Source organism: Poecile atricapillus, chromosome Z (assembly GCF_030490865.1).
Source record: "Poecile atricapillus isolate bPoeAtr1 chromosome Z, bPoeAtr1.hap1, whole genome shotgun sequence".
NCBI lineage: Eukaryota > Metazoa > Chordata > Aves > Passeriformes > Paridae > Poecile > Poecile atricapillus.
In genome coordinates this window covers 108,571,381-108,599,100 of record NC_081289.1, presented here as the reverse complement: position 1 = coordinate 108,599,100, position 27,720 = coordinate 108,571,381, and the positions used below count along the sequence as shown (strand labels likewise).

Below are 27,720 nucleotides of genomic sequence, written 5' to 3'. Positions count from 1 at the left end.
TGGTGCTGCCGCTGCGCGCAGGCGCGGGTGGAGACGGGGTGCGGGAGATGCGCGGGGGCGAGCACAGACCCCAGCCCGGGGAGCGCCTGGGCCGGCACATTCATATTGAGTCGCGCTCTTAAATCCTGCCAGGCTGGAGCAGTGCGCAGACCCAGCTTCTTGGCAGCGAAGTTTTCCAGAAGATTCCCATCATTGAGAAAGAGAGGGACGGAAAAAAGAAACCCAAAAAACAACCTGGCAAAAGAACGAACAAAAACGTGTTGTTCTTTTTCCCAATCAAAAGTAGAACCAAACGAAGACCGTCCACAACCCCTTTTGCATACATACTCAAGTTGAAAGCAGAGAAATTCAGCACGTTTTAGTTTACTTGCATTTTGTCCAAAACCGTAGCCTCAGTCGCAGACTTCTCTAGTTCAGGTACCCCAGATGCCTTCCCACCTACTAAAGAGTGACGGCATTTCTTTCTACAGAATTCACTATGACTCTGCCAAGGGAGCCAGTCTTATGTATAATGTTCCAGGCTCCTTGCCTTTACCATGCCATTTGAAAGAGTAGTTGGATTAAAGAGGCCAAGCTCCTGTGCCACAAATCACAGAGGGGAGAAAACACAACAAACCAACCAAAAAAATCCCACAAGAAACCTCACTTAGTCTGGACCGACCTTATCTGTATATGTCACACACCTTCACACTTTTTAATCTGTTTTTATTCAGGAAGTGAAATTAAAACTTTTAACTATAAATACAAATGCCAAGGTATTACATGAGATATCCAGAGGCTTTATATTTTTTTAATTTCTCACAAATAATTCTTACGGAACTCAACATACATTTGGGGAACAAGTTGAAGTTTTGCATACAATGAAAAACAAGTTACATAGTTATATTGTCAATTTGCCAATTTGCAATTCCTACCCCATACAAACAAAAGCTCGGGAAACAGGGATAATTTGTTCAGTAATGGTAGAGCAACTCTGCATTAAGCAAGCTGTCTAAAACCAGGTGTACTTTACCACTGTTTACTCAGTGACATCACAAAGTTTTAAAATATTTTATTTATATACTGTCACCAATAATATATGTATTGCAAAGAGGGCCAAACACTTGCAAAAACGTCAAGTTTTACACAGCATTTGTGTATTATCACCTTTTTTTTTCCATCCAAACAGCAAGGCAGTCATTGTTTTCACACGATCTTTTTAATTTGTCAAAAAAACCAACTCCATCTATGTATCAAGGAAACTTAAGAGCAAGCTTAACAGCAACTTTAATTTATATGGGGAAAAAGAAAACAAACTAGGTGTATCCATTTTAGTTAAGACTTTATGGAGACCTGAAGAAAAATGACCACCAAGAATAGGTTCACTAAATTTATTTAAAAATCCTAAAATGTTTCTTACAAAAAAGCATTACATTCTGCACACTGCTCTCAAGAAACTCCAGGAACATGTGGCCTACCATATTCTCCCCTTTCCAAGTAAGATACAGTGTACATAAAGCAGGGTGTTCACAACAATTACAGAAAAACAGTACAATTTACCACCAACAATGAACAAAAATAGAATTCACTCTCTGCCGCTTCAAAATTTCAATGTTAGTCTCGTGCGCCCTTCACCCCCCATGTATTTGTAAGGAACTAAATCATTACATCTGGTGTACAGCAAAGATTCCACTACACCTCAAATGCAGAACACCTATGAAGCAGAGGAATGTTGGCTTTTTAAACAGAAGCAGATAAAAAAAAAAAGGGTGCAGGACTCCTTCAGTTCTTCACTAGTCTTAGAAAAACTTTCCAGAATACTGCTTCACACTATAAAAAAGAAAAAATAATCTTGCATTAGAATCCTTCAACATCTGCATACTGCTTCACACTATAAAAGAAAAAGAAAAAAGCATGTATTAGAATGATGGACCATACATCTTGCATCAACATTCATAAAGCATTTTAAATTACAAATTCCTAACACATTTAAAAGCACATGATTTTAAAATGTCAATGGCTAACAATTATATTAGTGTATTTCAGGCATAGTTAAATATTAGTAATCTAAAGCCAAACATTCCAGTTAAGACATGAAAATCTGCTCTAGTAGCCAGAATGTTAATACAGCAAATGCTATCTGTAGCTGTTAATATTTGGCAGAGAAGGCAAAGTACTGTCAGCAAGGTGTGAAATGCTGCATAACAGCCCCAAATCGATTTCAACTTGTCCTGTAGAGGCATGGTCTGTGCCATATGGCAGACTGTGATTTGTTGTCAATTTAGTTATCTAAAAACAACAAAATCACTAGTCTTCCACACAGAACTAGGCCAACATCCACTGAAATCTTCTATACTTTCTACAGGCTCTATGTAATTTATTACAAGTAGTTTTTTTGCAGCAGTTTTCACCAGAGAAAGGAGAGGACTGCTTGGTTAAGATGTCTTCCAGCAAGATTAGTTTTGAGGGTGTCTTCATTTTAATTAGAATGGAGAACAGAAGAGAATCAAGGCAGAACTACCACTAGAGAAGTTAGGTTCAAATAGTTACTAAAAACCTGCCTTCTTAAAAAACTGATTCACAGGAAAGAGCAGTTTTATCATATACATGTTAAGTTGATATTAGGGACAATACAAAACTTTAACTCGCCTGTTCTGCAGCAAATACTGTGCATTTTGTATCTGGTCCTGTGTTCCCGTAATAGTGATTATCCGATCTTCCGAGCCTTCTAGTGGTTCATCAATTTTGATCGAAGCTCCTGACTCATGACGTATTTGTTTAATTCTCTGGCCTCCCTTTCCAATAATAGATCCTGCCAGCTAGGGAAGGAAGCAAAAACATTCATTTCCTGATAAAACACAGTCTTTCCAAAAAGTTAGACAATTACAACAGCATGAGTAGATTTTGTAAATTCAGTTTTAAGTGTTGCAATGGGAGCTTATTTCTTTATATGCTAAAAATACACCCTGCAGTATTAATTGTGTAAACACAGGTGAGATAAAACTGTGAGAACCAGCTCTCATTTGCAAAACAGAAGTTACAAGGACCATCTCTATTACTGAATATTAACCACAAGTAAAATTATTTAATGTGTCTCTGAAGACAGAGACCAAACAGTCAGACAATATACTGTTGGTGATTTAGAAACACTTGTTTTGTATTAGAAGTATTTATCAAGCAGTTTAAGAACTTCTGATTTACTTAAACAGTATGAGAAATGACTGTGACTTTTTTTTAAGAGAAAGCATGAGTTGAAAGCAAATCAACTTTACTTACATCTTTGGGAATCGTTACTTGCGTTGTGATGATGGGTCCACCAAGATCTCCGTATGAACCACGCCCCCCTGCGTAAGAATAATCTGATTTAAGTGTATGCATCAAGCCCTTGAGTAACTACATAATGAACTACACACAAAGGTTCTATATAAACACTTACCATAACCAGAGCCGCCCTCAAACTGTAAGAGAAAGAAAAAAACATTAACGTGAACAGCCATACTTCATTAACACATTTTTATCTTAAGCATTCTATTGTTAACTGTGAGCCCATTTAATCAAACATCACAACCCTCAACTTGATATAAATACAACAGTGTTGTGACATCAAGGGGACCCTGAGGAAAAGAGGGAAGACCAGAAAAAAAGGAGTGGCTTATTAACCCCTGTCTGTTTACACCAGGGGCCACCTCGTGCAGGACCACAAGTTGGATGAGATGGTTCTCATAGGTCACATCCAACTCCAGATAATCTGTGATTCTTATCCTACACTATCAGTATCTCCAAGAATAACACATGAAATGACAAAGGATTCAGCTGTGCTGGTTTACCAAGGCAATTTCACTATCTCAGCTTCTTGTAGACAGCTGTTGATGCTGATTTACTTGTGACCTCTGTACTAAACATTAGAATTACAACATCAAGAGTAGAGCCTTATTAATACTACCAATACAGCTCAAGAGAGACTCCAGTCTCCAGTTCTGGAGCAAGAAGTCCACCCAGTCAGTGATCCATGACTACATCTACACTGTTGATTCTGACTATGCCACAACTTTTTACATCTCTGAATAAAAATCACAACATGAGTTACTTCTGTTACATTTAAACCACCATATACCAAATGCAAATCACTGCAATTCCTGGCCCTTTTATTTTTAGGATATGTAAGCTTTCATTTGTTATCAAGTTCTCATTTTATCTTACGTGTTCTAAGTGTGCAAGACCCCATATTTATACTTTCCTACAGAAGCAGAGAATAAATACACATGGTTCTCTCAACTTCAACTTCTGAAGAGTCTCTTGGGGTCCATGATAGGAGTCTGAAGGCTGCCTAAGGCAGAGACCATCAGCCAAGCTGGTGACATCTCAGTGATAATATTTAAGGAAAGTGTAAAAAACTTCCAAGGTACACTGGCTGTAAGAGTGAGCAAGGACAAAAAAACTGCTTCACAAGCTGGAATGGAGACTGCCCTGAAGCTCATAAAGAGAACCACACTGGAGCAGATTGCTACACTGTAGCCCGTTGAGTGATGCTATGCTGAGAGCAGGCAGATACGCCCCGAAGGAAGCTGCACAGGCAGACACCTGGGGCCTTTGAGGGGACCAACAACAAATGAGTCTGCTCTGGAAGGACTGACCCCTCATGAGGGGGACCCACACTGGAACAGTTTTAAGAACTGTGGTCGACTGGAAACAGATCATTTGAGCAGTTCACGAACAGCTGTATCATCCCATGGAAGGGACCCTACAGTGGAGCAGGGGAACAGTGCAGGGAAGAAGGAGCAGTGGCAAGTGTGATGAACTGACTTGGAAGCTGCAAGTCCCTCTCAGCCCTGCACCATTCACGGCAAAGTAGAAGCATAAGGAATGAAGGACTGAAAGTTGAGTATGAAGAAGCGGAAGATGGATAAAGGTGTTTTCATGTTTCTCACTATGATACTCAAAGTGGCAGCAAACCTACCCCAAGCTAACTCTGTTTTGCCTATGATGTTAATTAGCAAGGGATGTGCCTGTCTTCATCACGAGCCACACACTTTTCTGTCTTACTTTCTCCCCTCACTCTACTAAGGAAGGCACCTGAGAGCAGCTGAGTGGGCCCGTGGCAGCCAGTCAAGTTCAACCAACCACAATTACTGACCCACAGAAGTTACAATGTAACAACTTTCCCAAAATGATTTCTTGCCGTCTTTCTTTTTACATCAAAATGGAAGCTACTCAGATCTTAGCATTGAGCTTATCCTCCATCTCTAAGCAACACGTTTTGTATAATCACATTATTATGCAATACATATTATAAGACAAACATAATAGAGATCACAGTGGAGTCCAAAATACAAGACAATGAAGGACTTTGCTTAAGGCTTAACTGAAAAGCTGATCACATAACATACTGCACAGAATGACATATTGCTGTTGGTGTTTGCCATAGGATTCCTTTCTGGACTGATTTCTTATAAAGAAAAAACTTTCCTTAATCACATCTTCCTCTCCACACTACAAAACTATAGAACTTGACAGCAGCTGCTGTGTATATAAGCCAAGAACTGACTTTTCATGTGAATTAATCAAAAGTATTAATTTGGCAGCATTTTGCCATCTTCAAGACATTGCCAACACTTATATGCTACTCCATAATTTCTAAAATAGAGTGACTACATCAGTGAACAAGAAAAGGGCTACAGGTACCATATACCTGGACTTCTGTAAAGGCTTTGACATAGTCTCCAAATTCTTCCCTCCAAACTGGAGAGGGATGGATTCCACAGGTAGAGTGTTTGTTGAATAGGAATAGTTGCATCTAGAGGGCAGTGTTAATGCCTCAGAGTTTCAATGGATATGAAGAAATGCCCCTCAGGGTCTGGCCTTCATTGGCACCAGCGCTATTCAATGTCTTCATCAATGACACAAACTGATTAGGTGCATCTGCAGCAAATTTGCAAGCTGAATGGTGCTGTTGACACACCTGAAGTGTAACTTTTTAAAAAAAAATTCTTTTCAGTTTCTTTTTTCTCTCTCGATTCTGCTGCACTTCCTTTGTACTTTTTTTTTCACTCCTAGATTTCTCAGTCTCCTCTGAGCTGAGCTCCTTGGGGATATTCCCTCACAGGGAGTCCCACTTATCACAGTCCTCCAGGTTGGGGCAAAAACTCCAAAGCCTGTTAGGATCTTGTTTCGCGTGTATATTAGGACACACTCTGTGTCTCAGACTCCATGAAGGACTGGATGCCATCCAGAAGAACCTGGACAAGCTCAGGATGTGAGCCCATGGGAAACTTCACTCAATTTAACCAAGACCAAGAGCAAGGTGCTGCACCTGAGCTGGTGCAATCCCACCCCCTGAGCTGGGGGATGAATAGATAGAGCAGCCTTGCCATGAATAACGTGGGGGTGCTGGTGGGTGAGAGGTAGGACATGACCAAGCAATGAACACTGGAATCCCAGAGTGGCAACCATGTCCCACACTGCATTGAAAAGTCAAGGGAGGTGATTCTGCCCTGTTAGTCTACTCCTTTGAGATCCCAACATGAGTACTGCATCCAGCTCTGGGGCCCCCAACATTAAGGGCATGGACCTACTGGACTAAGTCTGGAGGAAGACCACGAAGATTATTAAAAGGATGCAGCACATCTTCTGTAAGAAAGCTAGAGAGCTGGGATTGTTCAGCTTGGAGAAGGCTCCAGAATGACCATATTGTGGCCTTCCAGATCCAGAAGGCAGCCTACAAGAAGGCTGGGGAGGAGTTTTCACACAGGCATGGAGAGGAAGGACAAGGGGCAACAGCTTTGAATTGAAAGAGGGTTGGTTTACTTTAGCTATTGGATTAGAAAGAAATTCTTCACTGTGAGAGTGGTGAGGCACTGGAACAGGTTGCCCAGAAAAGCTGCGAATGTCAAGTTACTCGAAGTGTGCAAAGCCAGGAACTCTGAGCATCCTGGTCTAGTTCAAGGTTCTCTACCCATGGCTGATAGGTATGATCTTTAAGATTACTTCCAACTAAAACCATTCTATGATTCTGTGATAACATCCCAAAACCTATCTGATCAAATAATGCGTTTTCAAATAGATTGATAGTTAAAGATAGCTTATTCACAAATGAAAGTGAGAAGCTGTTTGAAAAAAATCCCACAATATTAGGAAAGTAACACAAAATATAAATCGTAAATGCATGCATCTACAGTGCATCAGTTATGAAGAAAGCATTTACCAAAATGAAACTAGTCTGTAAAAGAGTCAGAAGAGCTACAGAAAAGCTCTTCTATTTCTACCAAGCTGCTGCATAGTTCCACCTTTCTACTAACATTACTTGCCTTTAAGGGACATGCCATGAAGTCTGCCACTAAATTTGGAGTCAGAAGAATGTCTGTATAAATTTTAATAGGTTCAAGTTGCTATGTACTGCACTCAAGATCTTTTAAAAAATTGCTTTATCACTTAAACTCATTCAATACAGCAGTTTTCAAAAGACAGGCTGAAAGCACTCACCAGCTCTGGTGGCTGCATATCATCACAGGCATCCACATGACACTGCATCATCTTCCAGACGCAACATAAGAGAAAGAAAGGAATTCCAGGTCATACAGACTTTTAGAGAATGTCACAACCAAACAGAATGCACAGTGGTACAAAGAAACTTTCATACTATTAACAGAGATTTAAAATTATGTGATTTAGATCACTTTCAAGACTCACTGGCATTTAATATTACTTTGGGGCAACTCTTAATGGGAAACTCACGTTTTCCTTCTCTTTCTGTGCTATTAGCAGATTTTCCCTCTAAGAAGCTCAGAAACTAATGGCAATGCAAAACATAAACAAACCTTTTTTCTTTCAGAAAACCTTTATACATTTTTACATGTAAAAATACTTTATCTTTTATTTCTGCCATCTGCTAGAAAAAGACGGTTCAGTAAGACTGAAACAAGTAACTGCACACCAACTGCAGGTTGAACAGGAAGGACACTGCTTCTTATGTTCTACTGTTCACCTAGCCAGTAAGTAGACTAATAATCCACTGCTGCCTAACTATATTAGAAACTTAATCATGTTTCTAAAACATATATGTAATTTCTTCCTTTCAGAATTTTACAATTTGATGTTTATTTGTGCAAAATGAGTTTCTGAAACAGGGTGCCTTAGCATACATAGTATTTTCTATGCTGCAAACTAGTTTGTGCTAGTCATTACTCAGAACTGGAACAGAAATCAGACAACAGATGGGCTGGATAAGGCAAAGAGCTTAGCTTTTTACATCTAATAAAAAACTCCGCATGCAGTCCTAACTGATATCAAATTCTTCTGTAGTATGTTTTTCTGGTTTGCAAGAGTGACCTGGAAAGTGAAATTTTTGTTACTTCCTTCCAGCATCTGCAGGAATAAATACCACAGTTGCCATACATTCTTCCTTTACTACTTTTTATACATGCCCCTGAGAATGAGGGCATTAAAAATACAGAAAACTCAGGATTTTTCAGATCACAACAGTCCTTATGGTCTAGAGGATGTGATCTGGAGTAGTTACACACTGAAATATATACATCTATATGCAGATAAACAAGTCTGTACTTTGGAGAAAAAGCTTCAGAACATACTGTAAGCCAAAAGAGCATTTAAACAGCAGTACATATTTCTACCGGAACTTTAAGCCAGGTTATTTAACAGGAAAGTATCATCTTAAGTGATTAACTCTGTAGAGCCAAGAGGAATTTCCCCATCTTTTAAAGTCAAAATGTTTTTTTTTCACTTCTGCATTTACAAGGCTGTCAATATTGTCGTATTTCTGGAACTCAGCAAAAACCACAGTTCAACATTCGATCTTAAATAACTGTTCAGTCTTTCTGCCTTTAATGAAAAGGAGAACTGGCAAAAAGAATTCTCTCTGTACATTCAATTTTTCCAATATTTTTGAGATGCTCATCAATTGTTGCCTTTTATTACACCTATGTAGGATAGAACCCATGTGAAAAGAGCACTTCTACCCTCTAAGAGCAGCTTTTTCCCTCATTACACAAATCACAGTAATATTGGTTTAGTTTAAACTTCTACCTATGCAACAGTTTCTATTTGAAACAAAGGGTAGCACAGGAAGACTTTACCTTTTAGCATGACACTTGAAGCTGTGATGTCACACTCAGTGTGAAGATTTTCTTCCTGTTTGCACAATTTAGGATACTAGGATCATGATGAACTAAAACTAGAAATTAAATACTATCTTTGTTGGGAGGTAGTCCTCACTTTAACCAGGTTATAATACTTGGTCACAAAGGAGCCAAAGTTATGAGCAGCTTTACTATGGAAAGGAAATGAAATTGTTTTTTCTTCCATGAAAAAAAACCAAACTAAAGGAAATTACTCCACTTGCATGTAGAAGCCCATGTCAATAAAGTGAAGGTCAACATGACAGGCTAAACCTAAGTCAAAATGGATTTTCTATTCTAGCCGGGCTGGAATAAAAATAGAACACATTACTGTGCAAGAGTCAAGCTAAGTAAGACTGTGCTCAACCAAATACCCAAAGAAGGGCAGGCCTCTCAGTTTACGTACTCTAGCACAGGCTTTATAAGCTGCAAATAGAAGAAAACAAAACCTAGGGTCTGAAAACATGTAAACACAGATAAGGAATCTTGGAAGTGTACTTCTCCATTCTTCCAGCTTCTTAGCATGTAGAGTAGCATGGGAAACAGGTTTGTTTTTTTTTAGTAACAGCAAATTTTTCCTTTTATTACTTCTAATAAGCACATGACATTCTTGTACTTTATAGTTCCAGTAACTCTTATTCACAAGGAGGACATGTGAAGCCCATTAAGACAGCCTATTTCATAGCTCTTTTTCATTTCTTTTACATTACTTTAGAAGAAAAAAATAATGTGTCATCTGTCATCCTAAACAAAGTACCACACAAAGCCAGAGGAGAAAAGAAGATGGTTACTATAGAGATCCACCTCTGTGGTGCTTTAAGACCAGACTGCAACTAAGAGCTACACAGCTGCTTGCTCACACTGCCCCCCCACCTAAAGCCCAGCGAACTGGGATGAGAATTGGAAGTAAAACTTATAGCTTGAGATAAGAACAGTTTAATAACTGAAAGTTTAAAAACAAAACAAAGAAAGCCAACAAAAAATGAAACAACCACCACCACACCCCAGAACAATAGAAACCAGTAATTAAATCAAGGGTACACGATACAACTGCTCACCACTTTGCTGACCACTGTCCGGCCCCGTCCTCAAACCCTTATGGACCCCCCTACTGGGTAACTCCTCCAGTTTATATACTAGGTATGATGTTCTATGGTGTGGAATATCTCTTTGGCCAGTTCAGGTCACTTGTACTGATTATGATCCCTCCCAGGTCCCTACTCACTGTCAGGAAATGAGACACTGACTAAGTGCTTGACTGAGGATAAATACTACATAGGAATACCAAAACCATCAGCATGCTATCAACCTTATTCTCACACTGAATTCAAAAGACAGCACTGGACCAGCTACTAAGAAAGCAACTATCCGAGGACAACCTCATGGATTTTCTACTGAGGAAAGAGTAATCTTGTCTCACAACAGCAGTTTGGCTGTTGGGGCATGGCTGCTCAGAATGTAAGATACAAGACTATTTATACCCTTTGTTTTAAGCTTCCACATTTCTTTCACCACCCCCCCCCCACCCCCAAAAGAATGCATGTAGGATTCAACTAAGCAGGGGTTCTACCTTCACCACCTTTGGAGGTGGTCTACCTCCAGAACATTTAGAATTGAGTGGATTTTCTGCAGAGAAAATACAAAATACAGAAGAATTGATTTCAAGAGCCATCACCTTCCATGAACTAGAGGTCTTCTCAGATACTGTGCCATAATTTGTATTACCATTTCAAGGCCTGTGTTTTCCAACTTACAGTGTTAAGAATGCTTGTGTAACTCATCAGAGAACATTGTTCTGACATGCTTTCTCTATCTAAAAAATCTACCAATTGCTATTTCTGTCACACTGATTAAAAAAATGTGAAAGATGGCCAGTGCAAGGAAACATACAGGGCTGAGCAGTCAAACTCTATGAATCTTTTTGATCACAGAGAAGAAGGAAGAAAACAAGAGTACCATTGACATCTCAAATACTCATCCACAGGAGGACCACTTGTATGAACAAAACATTTTGGTTTCACTGTCTATGCCTCACATGAATGTGAGTGTGGTTCGGCAACAGGATGTGAGCACGCTAACTATGCTTAGGGACACAACAGAGCAAACTTTAAACTCATACCATGCCATCGTAACGGTCTCCCGGTCTGCCCCTTCGGTCATAGGACATCAGATCTCTAAAATGAAAAAGGCAGCAGCATGTTAATGTGGAATGTGTGTTATGAGCTAGCTGGTTTATTCTAATCTGAATTTTCCCATTCATGGTTCACATATAACTTAGTATCAAACTACTCTACCCAAGTACTGAATAACTTAAGTCCCTAACAGAAGAACTACTGAATACAGTCCTGGCAACTGACTACAACAGAGCAGGTTAATTAAATTGCAGTATATTTCAAAATACTCTTGTCTAATATAGGCTCAATCCTGCATACCCCCTACCAACATGGAAGCATGGAAAAATCACTGAAAATATGCATATGGTTCAGATATACAACATGGGTTTTTGTATAATGCATTTATGCAACAACTCACCCGCCACGAGGAGGTGGTGGAGGAGGAAGAGGAAGATTACGAGCTCTGCTGCCACCTCTACCACCACGACCTGGTGGAGGTGGTGGAGGTCCTCTGCGAGGGCTCATGTCATCATAATCTCTTCTCGAGGGAGGCATAGGTCGTCCACCACGGGGCATTCGATCAAAACCTCCTCTTCCACGCATTGGAAAGCCCACTGGCCGTCCCCTTCTATCATCAAACATCATTGTGAAGCCACCATAGTCATATGTTTCATCATAGAAATTGGGATCATAAGGCTGGGCCCGTCCTTTAATTGGAGACTAATACAAACAGACAAAAAAATTCCCGAAATCAGATAGTTCTATTACAACTGGCATACTTAATTAAACTAGCACATTTATGCATTTGGGACATGTTCTTGATCTCACAATGCTGCCAATAGAGGAGATGATATGCTTCCCATGAACTAACTATGACACTAAAACTACTTAGATGTGGCAGAGACATTTTGTTTTCCTTCCTCTTCGAATTTTCCATTCTGATCACATGCAAAGCATAAGTGGCCCTCTAGTACCAAAAATTGCTTTCCTCCCTCATAAGGTGTACCCCAATTCTGCACAATAGAAACAGTTCTCAAAGTTCTTAACTGTCACTTCCCTGTTAGGAAAGTAGGAGGTACTGAATTTAAACTAGAAACTGAAAGACACCATCTTTCATCCAATTAATGTCTAAAACATTCATGAATGCCAATGAAAGAATAAAATAAATTTAATAAACATTACCTCAGAGATAAGATCCAAGATAATCTTGATGCACTCAACAACTCTATCCGGTTTTCCACCAATAAGCACCACTCTGTCAGTTGAATGAGGACAACACTCCTGAAAGAGCTTAATGGTGGTCTGAGTGTTCTGTAGAAGAAAAAATAATCCAAGATTACCAAACACATTTTGAACAACTTTGTAAGATCATTAATTGTCTTTTTAATCTATTTTAAAAACATTTTAAGTTCCCACCCACTTAAATCTGAATGCTTGCTTCTGAGTTATCACACAAAATTAGATTACATATTTTAAAGATCTTGCTGCTCTAAATTTTGTAGGAAGATGAAAAAAAATTCAATCTTCTCTTATTTCAGTTATGACTCATCTACAATGCTTCATTTAATAAAGTATTAGAAAAAGGATCACATAAACACTGTGAGCTTACAGGCTGTATTAGCTTTCAAATCAACATGCTTTGGATGCTAAGACAGCAATGTTGCTAGGATTATGTCTAGTTATCTTGCCTTTCTTAATCCATACAAAAAAGTACTGGCTTATACCTGAACTGACCTGAAACGGCCTTTAACACAACACCAAGAAACTCAAACATGTGTTTTCAGCTCATAGAGACTGTTAAGTTTTTTAAATCTTACTCTTTCACTTAAAAAAAACAAAACGAAAGTGTCTTCCAGGGGTTGGGATTAAAAAATACAAAACTAAACATGAAGCACTTTTACAATACATCTACTGTGGAGATGCTTTCATTCTAGACTGCTTTGCGCGTCCAACCACACAAATAGTTCTACACTATGCAACAGCTTGTTTTAAAAGGAGAAATGAACACAATTTTAATAAAATGAAGTAAACATCCTTTCTTTAAAAACAGTACCACAAATAATGTTTAACCAAGTCATGGCTTTGCTACCAACATTACTTCTCAGGGTCTGCAAGAAAGTTGCAACTCCAGCTCCATTTCACAACATCAAAAGCCTGTATGCAACATGTTCAGAAGGAATTACTGAACAGCAGATACGTTCGTATGCCCCTTATGATCAGAAAACATTGCTTATTGAAAAAAATCTAATCTCAGAAAAACAGAAAGCAAGTACCTCTCTGAGTTCTTTAATTTTAGCACCCTTGACACCAATAATGCCTCCTGCCAAACTCTGGTGAATAAGAAGTCGAAGTTCGCAGTCGAAGTCACTGCCTTTGTAGTGTTGATACTGCAAATAAGATGCATATTGGGAGAAGCAATAAAGATTAATCACAAAAATTCAAAGTATTTGGGGTTCTAAGCTTTTTCTTCAAACACAATAGGACAATTTAATTTATTGCTGAATTGTAATCTGGTATTTCTTTTCATACAACCACAACAATTTAAACACCTCACCTCACCACAAAGAATCAGTTTTCCCTATTTTTTACATTACTTATTAAATGACACTGTGCCACTTTCTAGAAACAATTAAGAAGTTATCAAAAAGTACAACTTATTATTTGGAAAACAGGAAGGCTGTTCAAAATGTTAATTCAATAAACAATGACAGCCTCTATGCAAAAGATGCCAACATGTAATCTTTCTTTAAAAGCCTTCTGGCATTTTTTACTTTCTAATTTCCTGTATTTAAAATGTAGCAAATACTCTAGAACCATCTCATTCAAAACCTAATCTTTTCATTCTAAACAAAGGAAAATTTCAAGATAAATACCTCTTCTAAAGTAGGGATAATCTTCTTCAAGATTTCTCCAATTGTCTCTATATCTGCACTTATACTCAAGATGCTGTTGGAAACCACGATGACAGACGATATGGAGAAGGTAGAAAAGAGAAAGCAGAAGTAAATGCTTTTTATCATTACACACAAAATTTTAACAAGATTTACTACAAAGAAGAGTTCTCAAATATTCCCCATTTAAAGTAAACCTGTTTGCTCAATTTACAACACATGCATCTTTGTTTATGCCCAGTATATATGCGTGAGAAATTTAAGATTAGGCAGGTCTTGCTGAGAGAGAAAGACAGAATAGGCTTTTGGAAGGGCTCAAATTAAATGGGCAAGAAATTGACGCAGAACTGAAAAGTAGAAGTGAATATTCATGTTCCCCGCCACCACTAATTAGGATACCCTCACTATTACATTCGTAGAACTGGCACACCTTCTCATATTAAAAGTGAGGATATGCAAGTGGTGAACGTTGTATCTGGAATAAGGTTATGGAACTCAGATTACTAATGGGCTCTCCAAGAAAACAAATACAAATGCAAGACAAAAAAAGACAAAACAAATGAGAAGTGAAGGAAAGCGAACCGGAATTAGCATTTCATAAGAAATAATTATGAACAGGCAATGTTGAGGGGAGCAAGGTGGGCCACAAAGACAGAGCGAAGACTATTTCGAACCAATTTGATTTACAATGCAGCAAATATGCAACACTTGAAGCTGTGCTCCTTCCATTGAAATAAAATTAGTGGATTGTTTGGGTGGGCAACTCACGTAAAAGTTCAGTGACAAAAAGACTTAATGGGGAAAATAAGACAGAAAACTTGAAAAAAAACAATACACCGTCTATAAGGGGATACTATTTAATTATATCAAAGGCAGGTAATAAAATACATTTCTCTCTTTCTATTCAGGCAGTGAGGCATAAACTGTTGGGACATACCGCTCGGGGCCACTGCTGTCTGGGACTGAAACACTGGCATTGTACTGCATTGGTCATTGGCGTTCGTGGATGTTGGCATTGGGCATGGGTATTCAATCGGAAGTTGTCAAGTATGGTACCCGTTTGGCAACGAGCACATTTTTGGGCATAGCCAACCAGGGTTTTCACATGGGCGTTCAGGGGCGGATGGGCCAACGTCATGGTGGGCAACGCAGGGGCAAGTCGATCCAGTACATGGGCAACGGAGATATATGGCCAAAAAAACAAGGAGAGGGAAAAGGGGGAAAAGCAATAAATTTTAATTTAATACAAACTATACTCATTACTCTCAATTAATGAAACAAGCTTAAGTTGTTCTGAAGACTAACACAATAACTGATTGCTACACCGACTGTGGCCTAACAGTATGGACTTTAAAAATGAGTCACTTGATCTGACTAAACTACTTTTTACTTTTAATAAATGATGTTTCAGTAGCAGGCTGGCTCATGAGGGTAGACGCAAAACCTGTCGAGACCTATCGTACTAGAATCTTGGGCATATAGGGAGAGTTCATGTTCCAGACGAATTTAAATTATCTGGACTTCGGTGACATACGGATTTATTCAAAAAAACCAAACAAAAAACCAAAAAAACCAAACAAAAAAAAACCCGACTAAAAAAACCCTAAAAAAAGAGGAACAACTAGCTGCCAAAGTTAGTGAGCGTATGTATGATTCCTGACCATTCAACTAAAATCTCAACTCCAGTTGCGGTAGTTTATGAACTTAGTTGGACCTGATTTGCCATGATACATTGCCAAATCTTGTGCTGAACAGAGTCTTGATTGGAAAAATCGTTGAAATTGTAGCTGATGTTAAGTACAGGAGTGTAAACAAACGGAATTTAAGAAGCGTTGCCAAGTTTTATAAATACACAACATTAACGCTGAGCATGTGTCTAATCACCAAAGTCAACCCCCGGTAAAATGTGAACAGGCATTTAGTCATGATGATTTAAAAATGCTTCCAAATAACAGAATAAAATGTTCCTTTAGAGTTTTATACTCTTATTTCAAGCAAGAAACCTTAATATTAATGCTATTGTGCTTCATGTGTTAAGGAACAGATGGATGATTTTGTTTTGCTTTTTTAAAGGAAGTTAAAGAATTCCTCTATCACTGGGTTAAGCCAGCCACCTGCAAGGGTTTCAGCAGTACTATAATTGATGCACACATATGGGGAATAGTACTATTAAGGGGTTTAAGCTTTGTCAATATTTTTGATTAGGATGGTAACTCACTTCAAGTGTGTAATTTAGCAGAATCCTATTAAAAAGTGAAGAGATTTAACATAAACCTCTCCTCCCATGTGTCAAGCTGGGTTTTAATTGAAATAGAAATTGAAGAACTGTTATCTACTCTGACAATCAATACAAATGGCTCGTAACTTGGATGTCTATAGAGTTGAATTGCTCCAATTTCTAGAAATGCACGCAATCAAGTTTCCGATGTAGTGCTCTGAAAGAAGTGGTGGTAAATTAGAGTTCAAACTCATATATACTCACGTCTGTACGAAGTGCTTTAATATTTTTGCCACCTTTTCCAATCACTGCTCCTGCATTCTGGAAAATAGTTTTCAGAAGTTACATTATGACAACACAACACAGCCTAAATTTTTGAACTCAAGACTATAAACAGTACATCTATTTTTGCTGGCTCAAGAGGTGGGGACAGGCACTACTTTGGAAAGGTTCAAAACAAACTGAAACCAACTGGACGTTTGTCCACGTTAAAAAAATTACCAAAAGCTCTTAAAACCACGGAACACACAGAGAGAGAAAGATAACTCAGCTTTGCCACTAGTATTTAAATTCCAAAGAGAAGTTTCTAGGCAATTTTGCCCATGTTGAACTTTTCATAGACTAGGTCTGTTAAAAAAAAAAATAACTAAATGAATGTAATGTAGGTCAATTATTTTCTCAATTCTCTGAATTCTCTGATCAGCTTTTTTTGTCCTTATGGAATATGTGTACAAATTCCACTTCTGTGCTCCAAACATTTGATAATTTCAAGTGATAATATTGCTTTGCACATCTGTAAAGCAACTAATTTCTGAGAGCAATGTAAACTGAAAAAGGCTGCAATTAATCCTAACAGCCACTAACTTTATTCAAGCCACCAGCGTCAACAGGAATAAACTAGCAAATAGTAAAAAATAGTAATTGCAAAATTCCGTTTTTACCAGGTTCTTTGAAGGATTCTATGAAAAGCATTGAATTTATTACACACATACATTATGCTAACAGCATGCAGAACATTTCATGGTACTCCATGTAACTTGGCTATTGGTCAGAAATGCCACAGAGTTAAGGCAACATTATTTCCCACCAGCACAAAAGACTAAGATACTTCAGAAAGCATCTGCAGCAACTGGAAACACCAGAGGAAATTCATATCCCACAATCTCAACTATTTACACCTGTCAACAAAATCACTGCAATCCCTGAAGCACTACTCCCACACTTCTTCCTGCTGATATAGTTGAACAAGCTTAGTATATCTATTTGGAAGAGTTACTAAAATCCTAAATTCTCATCTCACATATTTAATCTAAAATAACAAATTTTTAATCCTCTAAATACTTTATTTTCCAAAGACTCACATACAGTCATTCCCCTCAATCAATATAGCTACCTTCCACTCAAATGTAAAAATATCTTAGGATCTTTACTGTTCTACCTCTTAGCAAGTATATCATTTTAATAAACCCTGTATTGATCCTTAGGGACTTAGCCTTTTAAGAGAACCCTGAGGACAATTCCATTGCAATACATCTACAACTACTATTCCTACATACTAAAAATTACTCTGTTATCTCATTTTAAAAAAAGCACATAATCACTCTACACTTAAATCCCAACATGCACTTTGTCATCACCATCTTGAGCTATGCTATACGAAACAAACAGTTAAAAAAAAAAAAAAAAGGCGTACTTTGCTCTGAAGCAAGATGCGCAATTCAACCATCTCATCAGTGTTCCGAGATCTTTTGAAGGCCTGCTCTTCCTCCATATCTTCTGCAGGACGTTTGCCTGTAGAGAGGTCCATAGGGGGGAAACATAAACATTTATTTAACTTTCTAAGTCATAATAAAGTGGAACATGTGCCAAATTTATGCTCTGCACTACTAATACATTCTTTCCTATTAGCACAAAACTAATTACAGACATCTGAACATCCACAGCACACAAACACATCTTCAACAGGCTTCTTACTGATTAACAACTAAAAACGCACTTAAAAATCTGTGAACTATGGCTTAAATGAGAATGTTGCACAAAAGCAATAAGAAATTAATGACACTTTGTCTAAAGGAGTGCAGCACCACCCACTTAGTATCTATTTATAGTTTACAACTGGGGAAAACATTTCTGGTATAAAGCTCAAATATAGTTTGTCCAACACTGAAATACTGGTGAAATAATAGTAAAGTTACACTTCAGATGCTGTCTGGGAAAAACTGGCAAGAATCAACAACAGCAATGCCCAAATTTCCCTGGTAACTATTCCCAAGAAATTTTCCATTAAGCTCTTCAGCAGTATTTCACATATTCATACTCCTGCATGTAACTGAAATGAACAAAATGCAATTAACAGATGTGTCCTACAGCATACATACATATTCACATCCTCCATACAGCTATGAAATATTTTTCAATATTTGATCATAATTTTCAGTTCTCAAGTCTGAAACATGCCAACAGAAAGATTATGTGTTTATGCTTCAAAAGTATGTGTAAGGACACATTAATCAAAAGTGAACACATTTAATGCAGAACTCAAAATTATTGCTGATGCAAACATAGAGTAAAGTTAAATCATTACAAAATTCTTTGAAATCCTAAAATTTTCAAGAGGTTCTTTCTAAAAGGGAATAGTCCTTTAAAAAATTTACCATTTGTCTCTGTGTTGGTAAAGGTCTCCTCCTGTTGTTCAGTCTCCATTGCCTTTTCTTCTTATGTGGACAAGCAAAACCTGTTGAAAAACAAAGAAGGTACATTTTTTTTGCCAAAAGACAAATTGTACCTCATGCTAAAGTGAAAAAAATAACAAAAATAAATGCCTGCTGCTAGAACTTACCACTGTTATATATCCTTGCTGACCAAAACTCAAGTATTCTGGGCGGGATCAAAATCCAACAGCCTATTGCTTCAAGAGCCTATGAAAACAGCATATCATCAGTTGTGAGTCGCCCCACATTGTGAGCCTGCTTCTCGCTACAGCCAGAAAACAAAGTTTGACCTAAGCAACTGCTGCAAATTTTCTCTTTATAAAAGAAAAAGCATAGGCAAGCCAAACACATCAGTAAGAGAAGCTGACGGCCAGATCTATAGACTTACATCAACCTAATGTCTGAATTACAGGTTTTGGATACACTCTAGATTTAAGTAACCACATAATCTCAAGATATGTGCCTTGGTTGCACTTTCTAAAGGGCACTACACCAGAATCTGGTCTTGCTATCTAGGTCAACACTACTTACACTTAATAAAATAGTCAGTCCTGTTAAGGTAATTGTCAACACTTGTACTACAAATTCTCTAGCCATGTACTAACACACATTTGAGCATGCATTCCTCTCCACTGTAACTGATGAATAAAAAAGTCTGAATAAAATAAAAATTACAACTTCAAATTACACTAAAACAACCTTTTAAAAAATACCATCCTCTGTAGTTACACACAACCCACGGCACACATACACCCTGCAAAAGCAACTGTACTTCAGTATAATTTTCTGAAATAAATTGTGACTTGCTTTTAGCTACTAAGTCACATCAGGGAGAAGTGTAGATAAAATAAACAAATTTTCAACTTAGTATCATTAAAATATGATTTATAAATTCAACCAAACAATTACGTATTTCCCCTTGCATTGCATTAACTTCCACTGCCTAAACAAACAGCAGGCACTCATTCCTGTAGCCATAATCGGGGAAAAAGGAATGGGGGTGGTAAAGAAGCTGATTCAAACTCATTAAACGTACTCTCAGACAGCTATGTAATTGCTGCCCTGCTTAGAGGACTAATAACGGGCTCTGCCTTCCCAGCACATGCCGGTATTTCCAGGCACTTGAAGTGGGCTAACGGGCATGCACAAGTTTAGTAATAGCGGGATCTCAGGTAGGCATTGCCAAAATCGCGCTGTTACGCGGATGGGCAGTAAGGAAGACACAGACAAAGTGTAACAGCCCTTTCAGATACCGATTAATCTATTTACTACTATCCCAAGAATTTTCAGGCAGCGAGGAGCGAACTCTTTATCAGTTACAAATCAGGGCTTAGTCTCCCCTAGCCAAAGCTCCCCATAAGACACGTGCTCAGTAACCTCACTCAGCTAGGTAAATCGAGGACATTCACACTACTAATGAAGCCAGGTTCCTCATCAACACCGAAGGGTCACAGCGGACAAGAGAGGTGAGACCAACGACCACAGCTAAGGAACGCCAGAGCGCCTCCAGGGCACAGCGGCACTTCTCGCCTGCCTTTCTCTTCCCCCCTCCCTCCTTGCGTCTCCAGACGCCCGCCCAGCGCGGCGGGGACAGGGGCGAAAGCGGCGGCGCTGCGGAACCCCTGCGGAGCAAAAGAAATGGCGCCCTCTGAAATGGCGCCCGCCCGCCCGCTGCGAGGCGGAGCCGGGAGCGGAAGGGCCGCCACCACCACGCGGCCGTGGGAAGTGTTACCCGGCTCTGCCCGGGCGGACACAAAGGAGGTGCCCGGCGGCTCGAAGCCCAGTGCAGCGGGCGGATCAGGTCAGCCCTAGAGCCACGGGCAATCCGCCCGCCCCCGAAAGCGGCGCGGCCGCGATACAGAGTGTCCGCCTCCCGATCGGTCTCTGCAGCTGCTTCCGCGCAGGCCGCGGCCCGGAGCGCCCTCTCTGCCCCCGCCATAATCCTCAACAGAAGCTCGCCCTGAGCAGATACCACGGGCGGGCGCGGGAAGGCGGCGGCAGCAGCTACCGCGCCCCCGCCCTTAGAGCGCAGCCGCTGACGCTGCGGAACTCGCGCTGTCCCCGCGGGGCAATGGGGCCAGTGGCCATCTAAAGGCCCTCAGCAGTAGCCGAGGCGGCGGCACACCGGTGTCCTCCACGCAGAGATTTCCCCGTTCTACCGCCAACCCTCGGGACCCCACGGAACCCACGGCAGCCCTCGGCGGTTGAAGCCCCACGACACAGGCCGTCTCGCACCGCTGTGTCACGCAGCGCCGCCGAGCGAGGTACAGCGGCGGTTCTACCGGCCCAGGCCTGGAGTGGCGAGTGGCCTGTGTCCTTTTCCCGCCCCCTTCCCCTACTCGCCGGCCCTGGCTGCACGCCGCCGCGGGCTGCGCGTACCTGCGCCCGCCGCCGGCCCCGCCGTGTACGGTAGAGAAAGGGGAGCAGCCCCGGCCTCTAACGCGCACATCCACCAGCGCCACCCGCGATTGGCCCCACCACCGCCCCCCGTGCGGCGGCCCCGCCGCCTCGTTGGGTGAGGCCACTGCCCATCAGGAAATGAGGCGGCGCCGCGATCCGCACCGCCCTCCGTGAGGGAAGGGACGAGACGGGCCCGGGGAAAGGTTGGCGCCGTTAGGCCCGTGCCGTGGCCGGGCCGGCCTTCCTTACCTGGGCTGCGGGAGCCGCGCGGGGAACAGCGCGGGCAGCGAGGAGCCGGCCCAGGAAAGCGGGAGCAGCTGCGGCCGAGAGACGAGAAAATGGCGGCCGCTAAAACCCCGCCTTGTGCGTGCAGCCCGGCGCCGGCTATGGCGAGACTCTCGCGATGGTTCGACGCGCGCCTCCCATTGGCTGGTGGGTGCGCGCGGCGGTTTTGGGGAGCGTGGGCTCGGGCGCTGCCCCATTCCTCAGGCCGGGGCCGCTCCGCTAGGATCGCTCGCCAGCCTGGTGAGTTGGAGCTTTCGGCCCCTCCAGGGGGCTGCGAGATGCGGCCTGTCCTCATTCAGATCTTCCTCGTCCCCCCGCCTCTGCTTCCCTCCCTCACCCCTTTCACCTCCCTGTTGAAAGCTGACGCTTTACTGGCTTAAGTAACTACGCGGTATCTTACAAGCTGTGGATCTTTTGAGGAGAGCTTGGAGGCTCTTTTGTTCGCTCTGAAGGCTGTAATGGCAAAAAAACCCCAAGAAACACTGTGAAATCTACACCTGGTGTTTCTTAAACATTCTTGCTGTAGGTTTTGTTTTCTTTGTGTTCTGTAGTGAGACTGAACCCCTCGGTCGCCCTTTCTAAGGGATTGAACGTGATCCATGCACAGTCAGGCAACGTAATATCTTTTCAATGTAGTAGTGACATGGATACAGGAGTTAAATACAATCGTAGCCGGTGTGCTAGCGATACCAGATTGGGAGGGGCGGCTGACTCTTTCAAGGCACAAGAGCCTTCCAGAGGGATCCGAATAGACTGGAGCACTGGGTAACTATCAGTGGCATGAAACTTTAATGAGAACAAATACAGATTCTGCCCCTGGGATGCAGTAAAACTGGGCACAAGTATCAGCTGGGAGAGGAGTGTGTGTAGAGCAGCCCTGCAGAAAGGGATCTGGGGGTGCTGGTCTGCAGCAGCTCAGGGTGAATGAGCAGTGTGTGCCCGGGCAGCCAGGAGGGCAAAGCCCATCCCGGGCTGCATCAGACACAGCATCACCAGCTGTGACTGGGATCATCCTGCTGGATTCAGCCCTGCTGCAGCCTCACCCTGACTCCTGTGTGCAGTGCTGGGCCCACAGCCTGAGAAGGGTGGGAAGGGCCCTGAATGGTCCAGAGGAGGACAACAGAGCTGGTGGAAGGGCTGGAAGGCACATCCTGTGAGGAGCGGCTGAGGGCTCTGGGTTTGTCTGGTTTGGAGAGAAGGAGGTTCAGGGGTGACCTCATTGCTCGGTACAGCTTCCTTAGTGGGGACCTGGAGAGGGAATGCTGGCCTTTTCCTGACATCCAGCAACGGGGTCTGTGGAAATGGTTCAAAGCTGTATCAAGGGAGGATCAGACTTGACAATAAGGAATAATTTCTTTACGAGGGACAACAAAGCTGGTGAAAGGCGTAGAGAGTTAGTGGTGGTAGGTGTGGTTGAGGGAGCAGGGCTGGAGTACAGGAGGCTCAGGGGGCATATTATTGCTCTCCAAATCTCCTTGAAGGGAAATTGTTGCGAGGTGGGGGTCAGTCTCTGAGTCTGACATCTAGGTTTTCCAAGGGAGGTTCAGGTTGGACATCAGAATTTTTTCATGGAAAGGATGTTTAATCAATGAACAGTCTGCCCAGAGAGATAATGGAGCCACTGTCCCTGGAATTGTTCAAGAAGTGGTTGGACATGGTACTTGGTGCCATGATCTAGTTGACATGCTGGTTGGTGTTAAGTCAAAAGTTGCATCTTGGAAGTCTTTTCCAACCTGAATGATTCTAATTCTAAGAGAATGATCAAATACTGAAAAAGGCTTCCTGTAGATGTTGTTGATGCTCTAAACTTCTTAGTGTTTAAGATGTATCTGGACAATATCCTTTGTAATGTGCTTTTACTTTTGGTCAGCCCTGAATTGGCCAGGTGGCTGAACTAGATGATCATTCAAAGTCCCTTCCAGCTGAAATACTTCTGTTCTACTCTGTGCAGAGCTACTTCCTAAACTAACAAGAAGTTAGAGTTTATTACCCACTGATATACTTGAAATGATAACTTGCCAAGACTTGGTGCTATTGCAGCCAAGTCCTGTCCTGGGTGTCTAAATAACACTGATTCAAGCCAGCTTCCTGTTGTCAGGTACAAAGCTTTCAGTCACAGACAGAAAGTCACCCCTCTGATGTAAGTGTTCCTAGAACACAGCTTGGTTCTATAGATCCTCTTCTGTTCCTAACAGTGCTGGTGAAGTGGGAGAGTAACATCTCAGGTCAATTTCAAAATAAACTGTCTGTCAACAGAAAGAAAACCATAAAAAAATAGGAAATATATTTTAAAACCTACTTCTGTTTTGGTTTGGGGTTTTTTTTGTCCATTCACTTTCAATTGATATAAAAAGGGTTTCAGTTATAATTTTCTAATTAAATCAACAGAAAAAAACCATGGTTGCTTGTGTAAGTCTCCATACTTTCATTTTGCACATACCTTTTATGCCAATTGAAATGTTAAATGTTGGAAATGCCTGTAATTTTATTGTCTATAGAAGTGTTTTTAATTTTTTTATGTAAACTGAGAATGAAACTTGTAATAATTTCAGTTTTTGTCAAAAAATTAAGTATGTCTTTTTGAATTCAATTTTAGGGAATTCAGTCTCGTACCGTGAAAGAAAATGTCTACATCTAGCATTGTAGCAAGAGTGGAAACCTGGCTTTCATCCACATGGCACATTAAAGTTCCTTTAACGTGGCTGGCAGCATGTATTAATTGGATCCAGGAAGAAAATAGTGGTAGTAATTTAAGTCAAGATCAGATTAATAAGCAGGTATTTGAGCAATGGCTTCTTACCGATCTGAGAGACTTGGAATATCCAATTTTGCCTAACTACATCTTAGATACTCCCAAGGGAGAATTATCAGGCTGCTACTCCATACAGATTGATTCACTGGTGGATGTTAGCCAGCCAGCATATTCTCAGTTGCAGAAGCTAAGAGGGAAAAGCACTGTAAATGAAGAAGTAACAAGCAGTTCTCAGGCATTCCAGAAGCCCTGGGAAGCAAAGCCTACTCGAATGCTGATGCTACAACTAACTGATGGCATACATCAAATTCAGGGCATGGAGTATCAACCGGTGCCTGTTCTCTGCAGTAATCTTCCTCCTGGAACAAAAATCACAGTACAGGGCACTATTGCATATCGTCTTGGTGTTCTTCTGCTTAAGCCAGAAAATGTGAAACTGTTGGGGGGTGAAGTTGATGCTCTTCTTGAGGATTATTGTCAGGAAAGGGTCCTTGCTAGATTAATTGGAGAAGCTGAAAATCCTAATTCTGTTGGACAAGCTGGACATGAAGAGATTTTTGCAAGGCCTGTGGATGAATTAGAACAAACTCTTGGCCCTTCAGATGAAGAGCTTTTAGCCAGCCTTGATGAAAATGAATTTACTTTAAACAACAGAACATCTTTAGAAAGTGGATACTGTAGTAGAAGCAACAATTTTAATACAGCCTCAGATTCACTGTCTGCGCACAATGGAAATGTTTTGCTACAAAAATCTGGAAGTCCTTTGCCTCACTCATATGAACAAGTTTCACCTCCCATAGAATATGCTGATGGCTTTTTAAATGATTTTCCTTTAGAAGATGACTTTCTTCTTGAAGAAGAAATGCAAAGAGAGATGGAAGAAGTGCCACCAGTAGACATGAACAGAAACATAGGTTTAATTACTGACAGACTTCCACATACATCTAGAAGTTCCTGCCCTTCGTCTTTAAATGGCACTGGTGACGAAGACGATGTGAATGGAAGAGATAAGCCCAGGGAAGCTATCAGCAAGGAAAAGAATGTGAGAAGAATGATACTTGATGAAGATGGAAATAGCATAAGTAACTTTTTGCAGCACAAGGGCTTACGTCAGACCTACAGTTCATCTGATTTTTCTTTGGAAAATCGTCCTAAGGAAGGGCATAATTATACAGACCTAGATGAGAGCAGATACAAACACCAACACACTTCTGACAGCAGGGTATTAAATGATGATCCTATATTTTCCCTAAAAATGGATCCAGAAGGATATCAGCAGGAACATGATTCACAGATTTTTCCTTGCAAGGAAGTAGAGGCACATTTAGATTTAGATTCTCCACCTTTCACATATATTTCCGTTCTCCTTGCAAAAAACCCAGAAACTGTTACAGTTCTGAAAGTTAAATGTTTTATTGTCACTCTCACTGGAAGCCTTACAAAAAGCAATGGGTCCTGGGGTATAAAGGCAAAAATTTCTGATGGCTCCGCTTATCTTGAAGTAGATTTTGCTGATGATATTCTAACAAGTTTGATTGGCTTTTCAGTGCCTGAAATGAATAAGCTGAAAAAGGATCCAGCTTTACGTCTAAAACTTAAGGATGGTTTAGAAAAATGTCAAAAACAGCTGATAGATCTCTGTTGTTTGATGACTATTGAGTTTAATCCATTTCAGTCTAAAGCTACTGTATTAATTCTCCAGGAAGCTGATGCTAGGCATCTAGAACAATTGAAGAAACGTTTGAATAAATAACATGTGCAAACTTGCAGACTATATATTAGGGAATGTTTAAGTCAGATTTCCCTTGAAGAACTCTTGAAAGTTAAATGATGTGTCTTTTATCAGGAATTATAATGTAAAAGTGTGACAAGGAGATTACTTGTTGGAGCAAAGCTGAGCATTCTGTTTCTAATGGTGACAGTATTGCAATAAGATTTCAAATATTTGTGGTTTGATTTTTTCATTCTGCAAAATCCTGTGTGTTCTAGACTGGTAATCCTGAGTAGCAGAATTTGTTAGGAAATGTGTAACAATGAACAAACCATCTTGTTACTTTACTTTTTCAGGTACTTACCTGATTTTTAAAAGAAACGTACAGGAGACTCTCAGTTTTTTCTTGGAGAAAATCAGTTGAATAAATTTAAATAACAAATTATTGTTCAAATACAGTCTCTTCTGACTATGCCAATCTGGAGTCTCAAATCTATATTCACTGTGCAAGAACCTGAAGTATAGAGAAATGAAAGATTGACTTCTAAATACTCAAGTGTGAGGGAAAGAAAATCCAATCCTAAACAAAAGAAAATTAAAAATCTTCTTTATTTTTACAAATAATTTAAAAGAAAGCCAAGTGTTTTTAAGTTTTTATTAGAATAAAATTGTAACATATGGGGATTTTATTTTTTTTTTGTCATGTTAATGTTAATAATTGCCAATAGCTTTGAAACTAAAGGCAAACTCTTCATGAACTCTTATGGTTACTTGACTAACCTTCCTGCAGAGTAGTCAAATACTTTTGCTGTGTATATGTTGTATAGTATGTTTAATGTTGGTCTTTATTTTGACTGATTTTTTTAAATTTCTGCTTCTAAAATAATAAAGTTTTCATTTAAATTTTGGTGGATGCTGTTTAGTCACTTTGAAAGAAAAATACATATTTTGTTGAGTATATAGAGTTTGATTAAGTTTTTTGTTTTTTTTTTTTTTTCTTCCCATCCTTTCCCCTTTGCTTGTTTTTTGGTTTGCTTTGGGTTTTTGCTTGGTTTTGGGCTTTTTTTGTTTTTTTTTTTTTTTTTTTGCTTTGGTTGATTGGTTTGAGTTGGGTTGTTTCCCAGTGAATTTAGAAGAATTAATATTCTGGCAGAGGAACCAGTGACAGGAGCAGTTTGCCCAGTGTTGGTAATGTTTGCAAAGAATGTGAAATTGGTGGCTAGGAGAGGGATTTTTTTTTAATTGACCTGTCAGTATGTTTTTTCAAAGACTTTACTTTCTCTGAACAATATCTGTTGGGCCATTGAGATTTGCTGTGACAGATGGTCAGTGTATATTACTGCTCAATCCCAAATTAAGAACCACTCTTGAAGACTCCAAGGAAAACTAGGGGTAATTTGCCAAGTAAGGTAAAAGTGGAGGAAGGTGGACTTTGGGACATCTTGAGGGTTTTTATGCTTGAGGTGTGAGGGGTTTTAGGCTTTGTTTTGTACAGTTTATAAACACAAGCATACCTGTGTCCCTTTCT

General features: G+C 40.3%; 2 protein-coding genes across 11 annotated transcripts; one reads left to right on the top strand and one right to left on the bottom strand.

The window, feature by feature from the left end:
- Positions 1 to 770: 770 nt before the first annotated feature.
- Positions 771 to 21,829, bottom strand: HNRNPK (heterogeneous nuclear ribonucleoprotein K). 9 transcript variants are annotated; one of them, XM_058864905.1, is made up of 16 exons: positions 21,694 to 21,829; positions 19,173 to 19,251; positions 18,989 to 19,067; positions 18,027 to 18,137; positions 16,598 to 16,654; positions 15,053 to 15,096; positions 14,098 to 14,170; positions 13,498 to 13,611; positions 12,407 to 12,535; positions 11,643 to 11,944; positions 11,230 to 11,284; positions 7,459 to 7,509; positions 3,416 to 3,437; positions 3,256 to 3,338; positions 2,629 to 2,798; positions 771 to 1,870 (listed from the first exon to the last, which is right to left on the bottom strand). In XM_058864905.1, the coding sequence occupies exons 3-16, from the start codon at positions 19,034 to 19,036 to the stop codon at positions 1,837 to 1,839; spliced, it is 1,293 nt and encodes a 430-aa protein (XP_058720888.1). In that variant the 5' UTR covers positions 19,037 to 19,067; positions 19,173 to 19,251; positions 21,694 to 21,829; the 3' UTR covers positions 771 to 1,836. The 9 variants fall into 9 exon arrangements, with proteins under 9 accessions (XP_058720888.1, XP_058720887.1, XP_058720891.1 ...); XM_058864904.1 differs by lacking the exon at positions 21,694 to 21,829 and adding an exon at positions 21,424 to 21,576; XM_058864908.1 differs by lacking the exon at positions 21,694 to 21,829 and adding an exon at positions 21,424 to 21,576 and having other exon boundaries at positions 771 to 1,809.
- RMI1 (RecQ mediated genome instability 1) lies at positions 20,841 to 27,092 on the top strand. Of its 2 annotated transcripts, none has more exons than XM_058864903.1 (2): positions 20,841 to 21,308; positions 24,326 to 27,092. In XM_058864903.1, exon 2 carries the CDS (start codon positions 24,354 to 24,356, stop codon positions 26,232 to 26,234), a length of 1,881 nt encoding a protein of 626 aa, XP_058720886.1. In that variant the 5' UTR covers positions 20,841 to 21,308; positions 24,326 to 24,353; the 3' UTR covers positions 26,235 to 27,092. The 2 variants fall into 2 exon arrangements, with proteins under 2 accessions (XP_058720886.1, XP_058720885.1); XM_058864902.1 differs by lacking the exon at positions 20,841 to 21,308 and adding an exon at positions 21,832 to 21,969.
- The last annotated feature ends 628 nt before the right edge of the window (positions 27,093 to 27,720 follow it).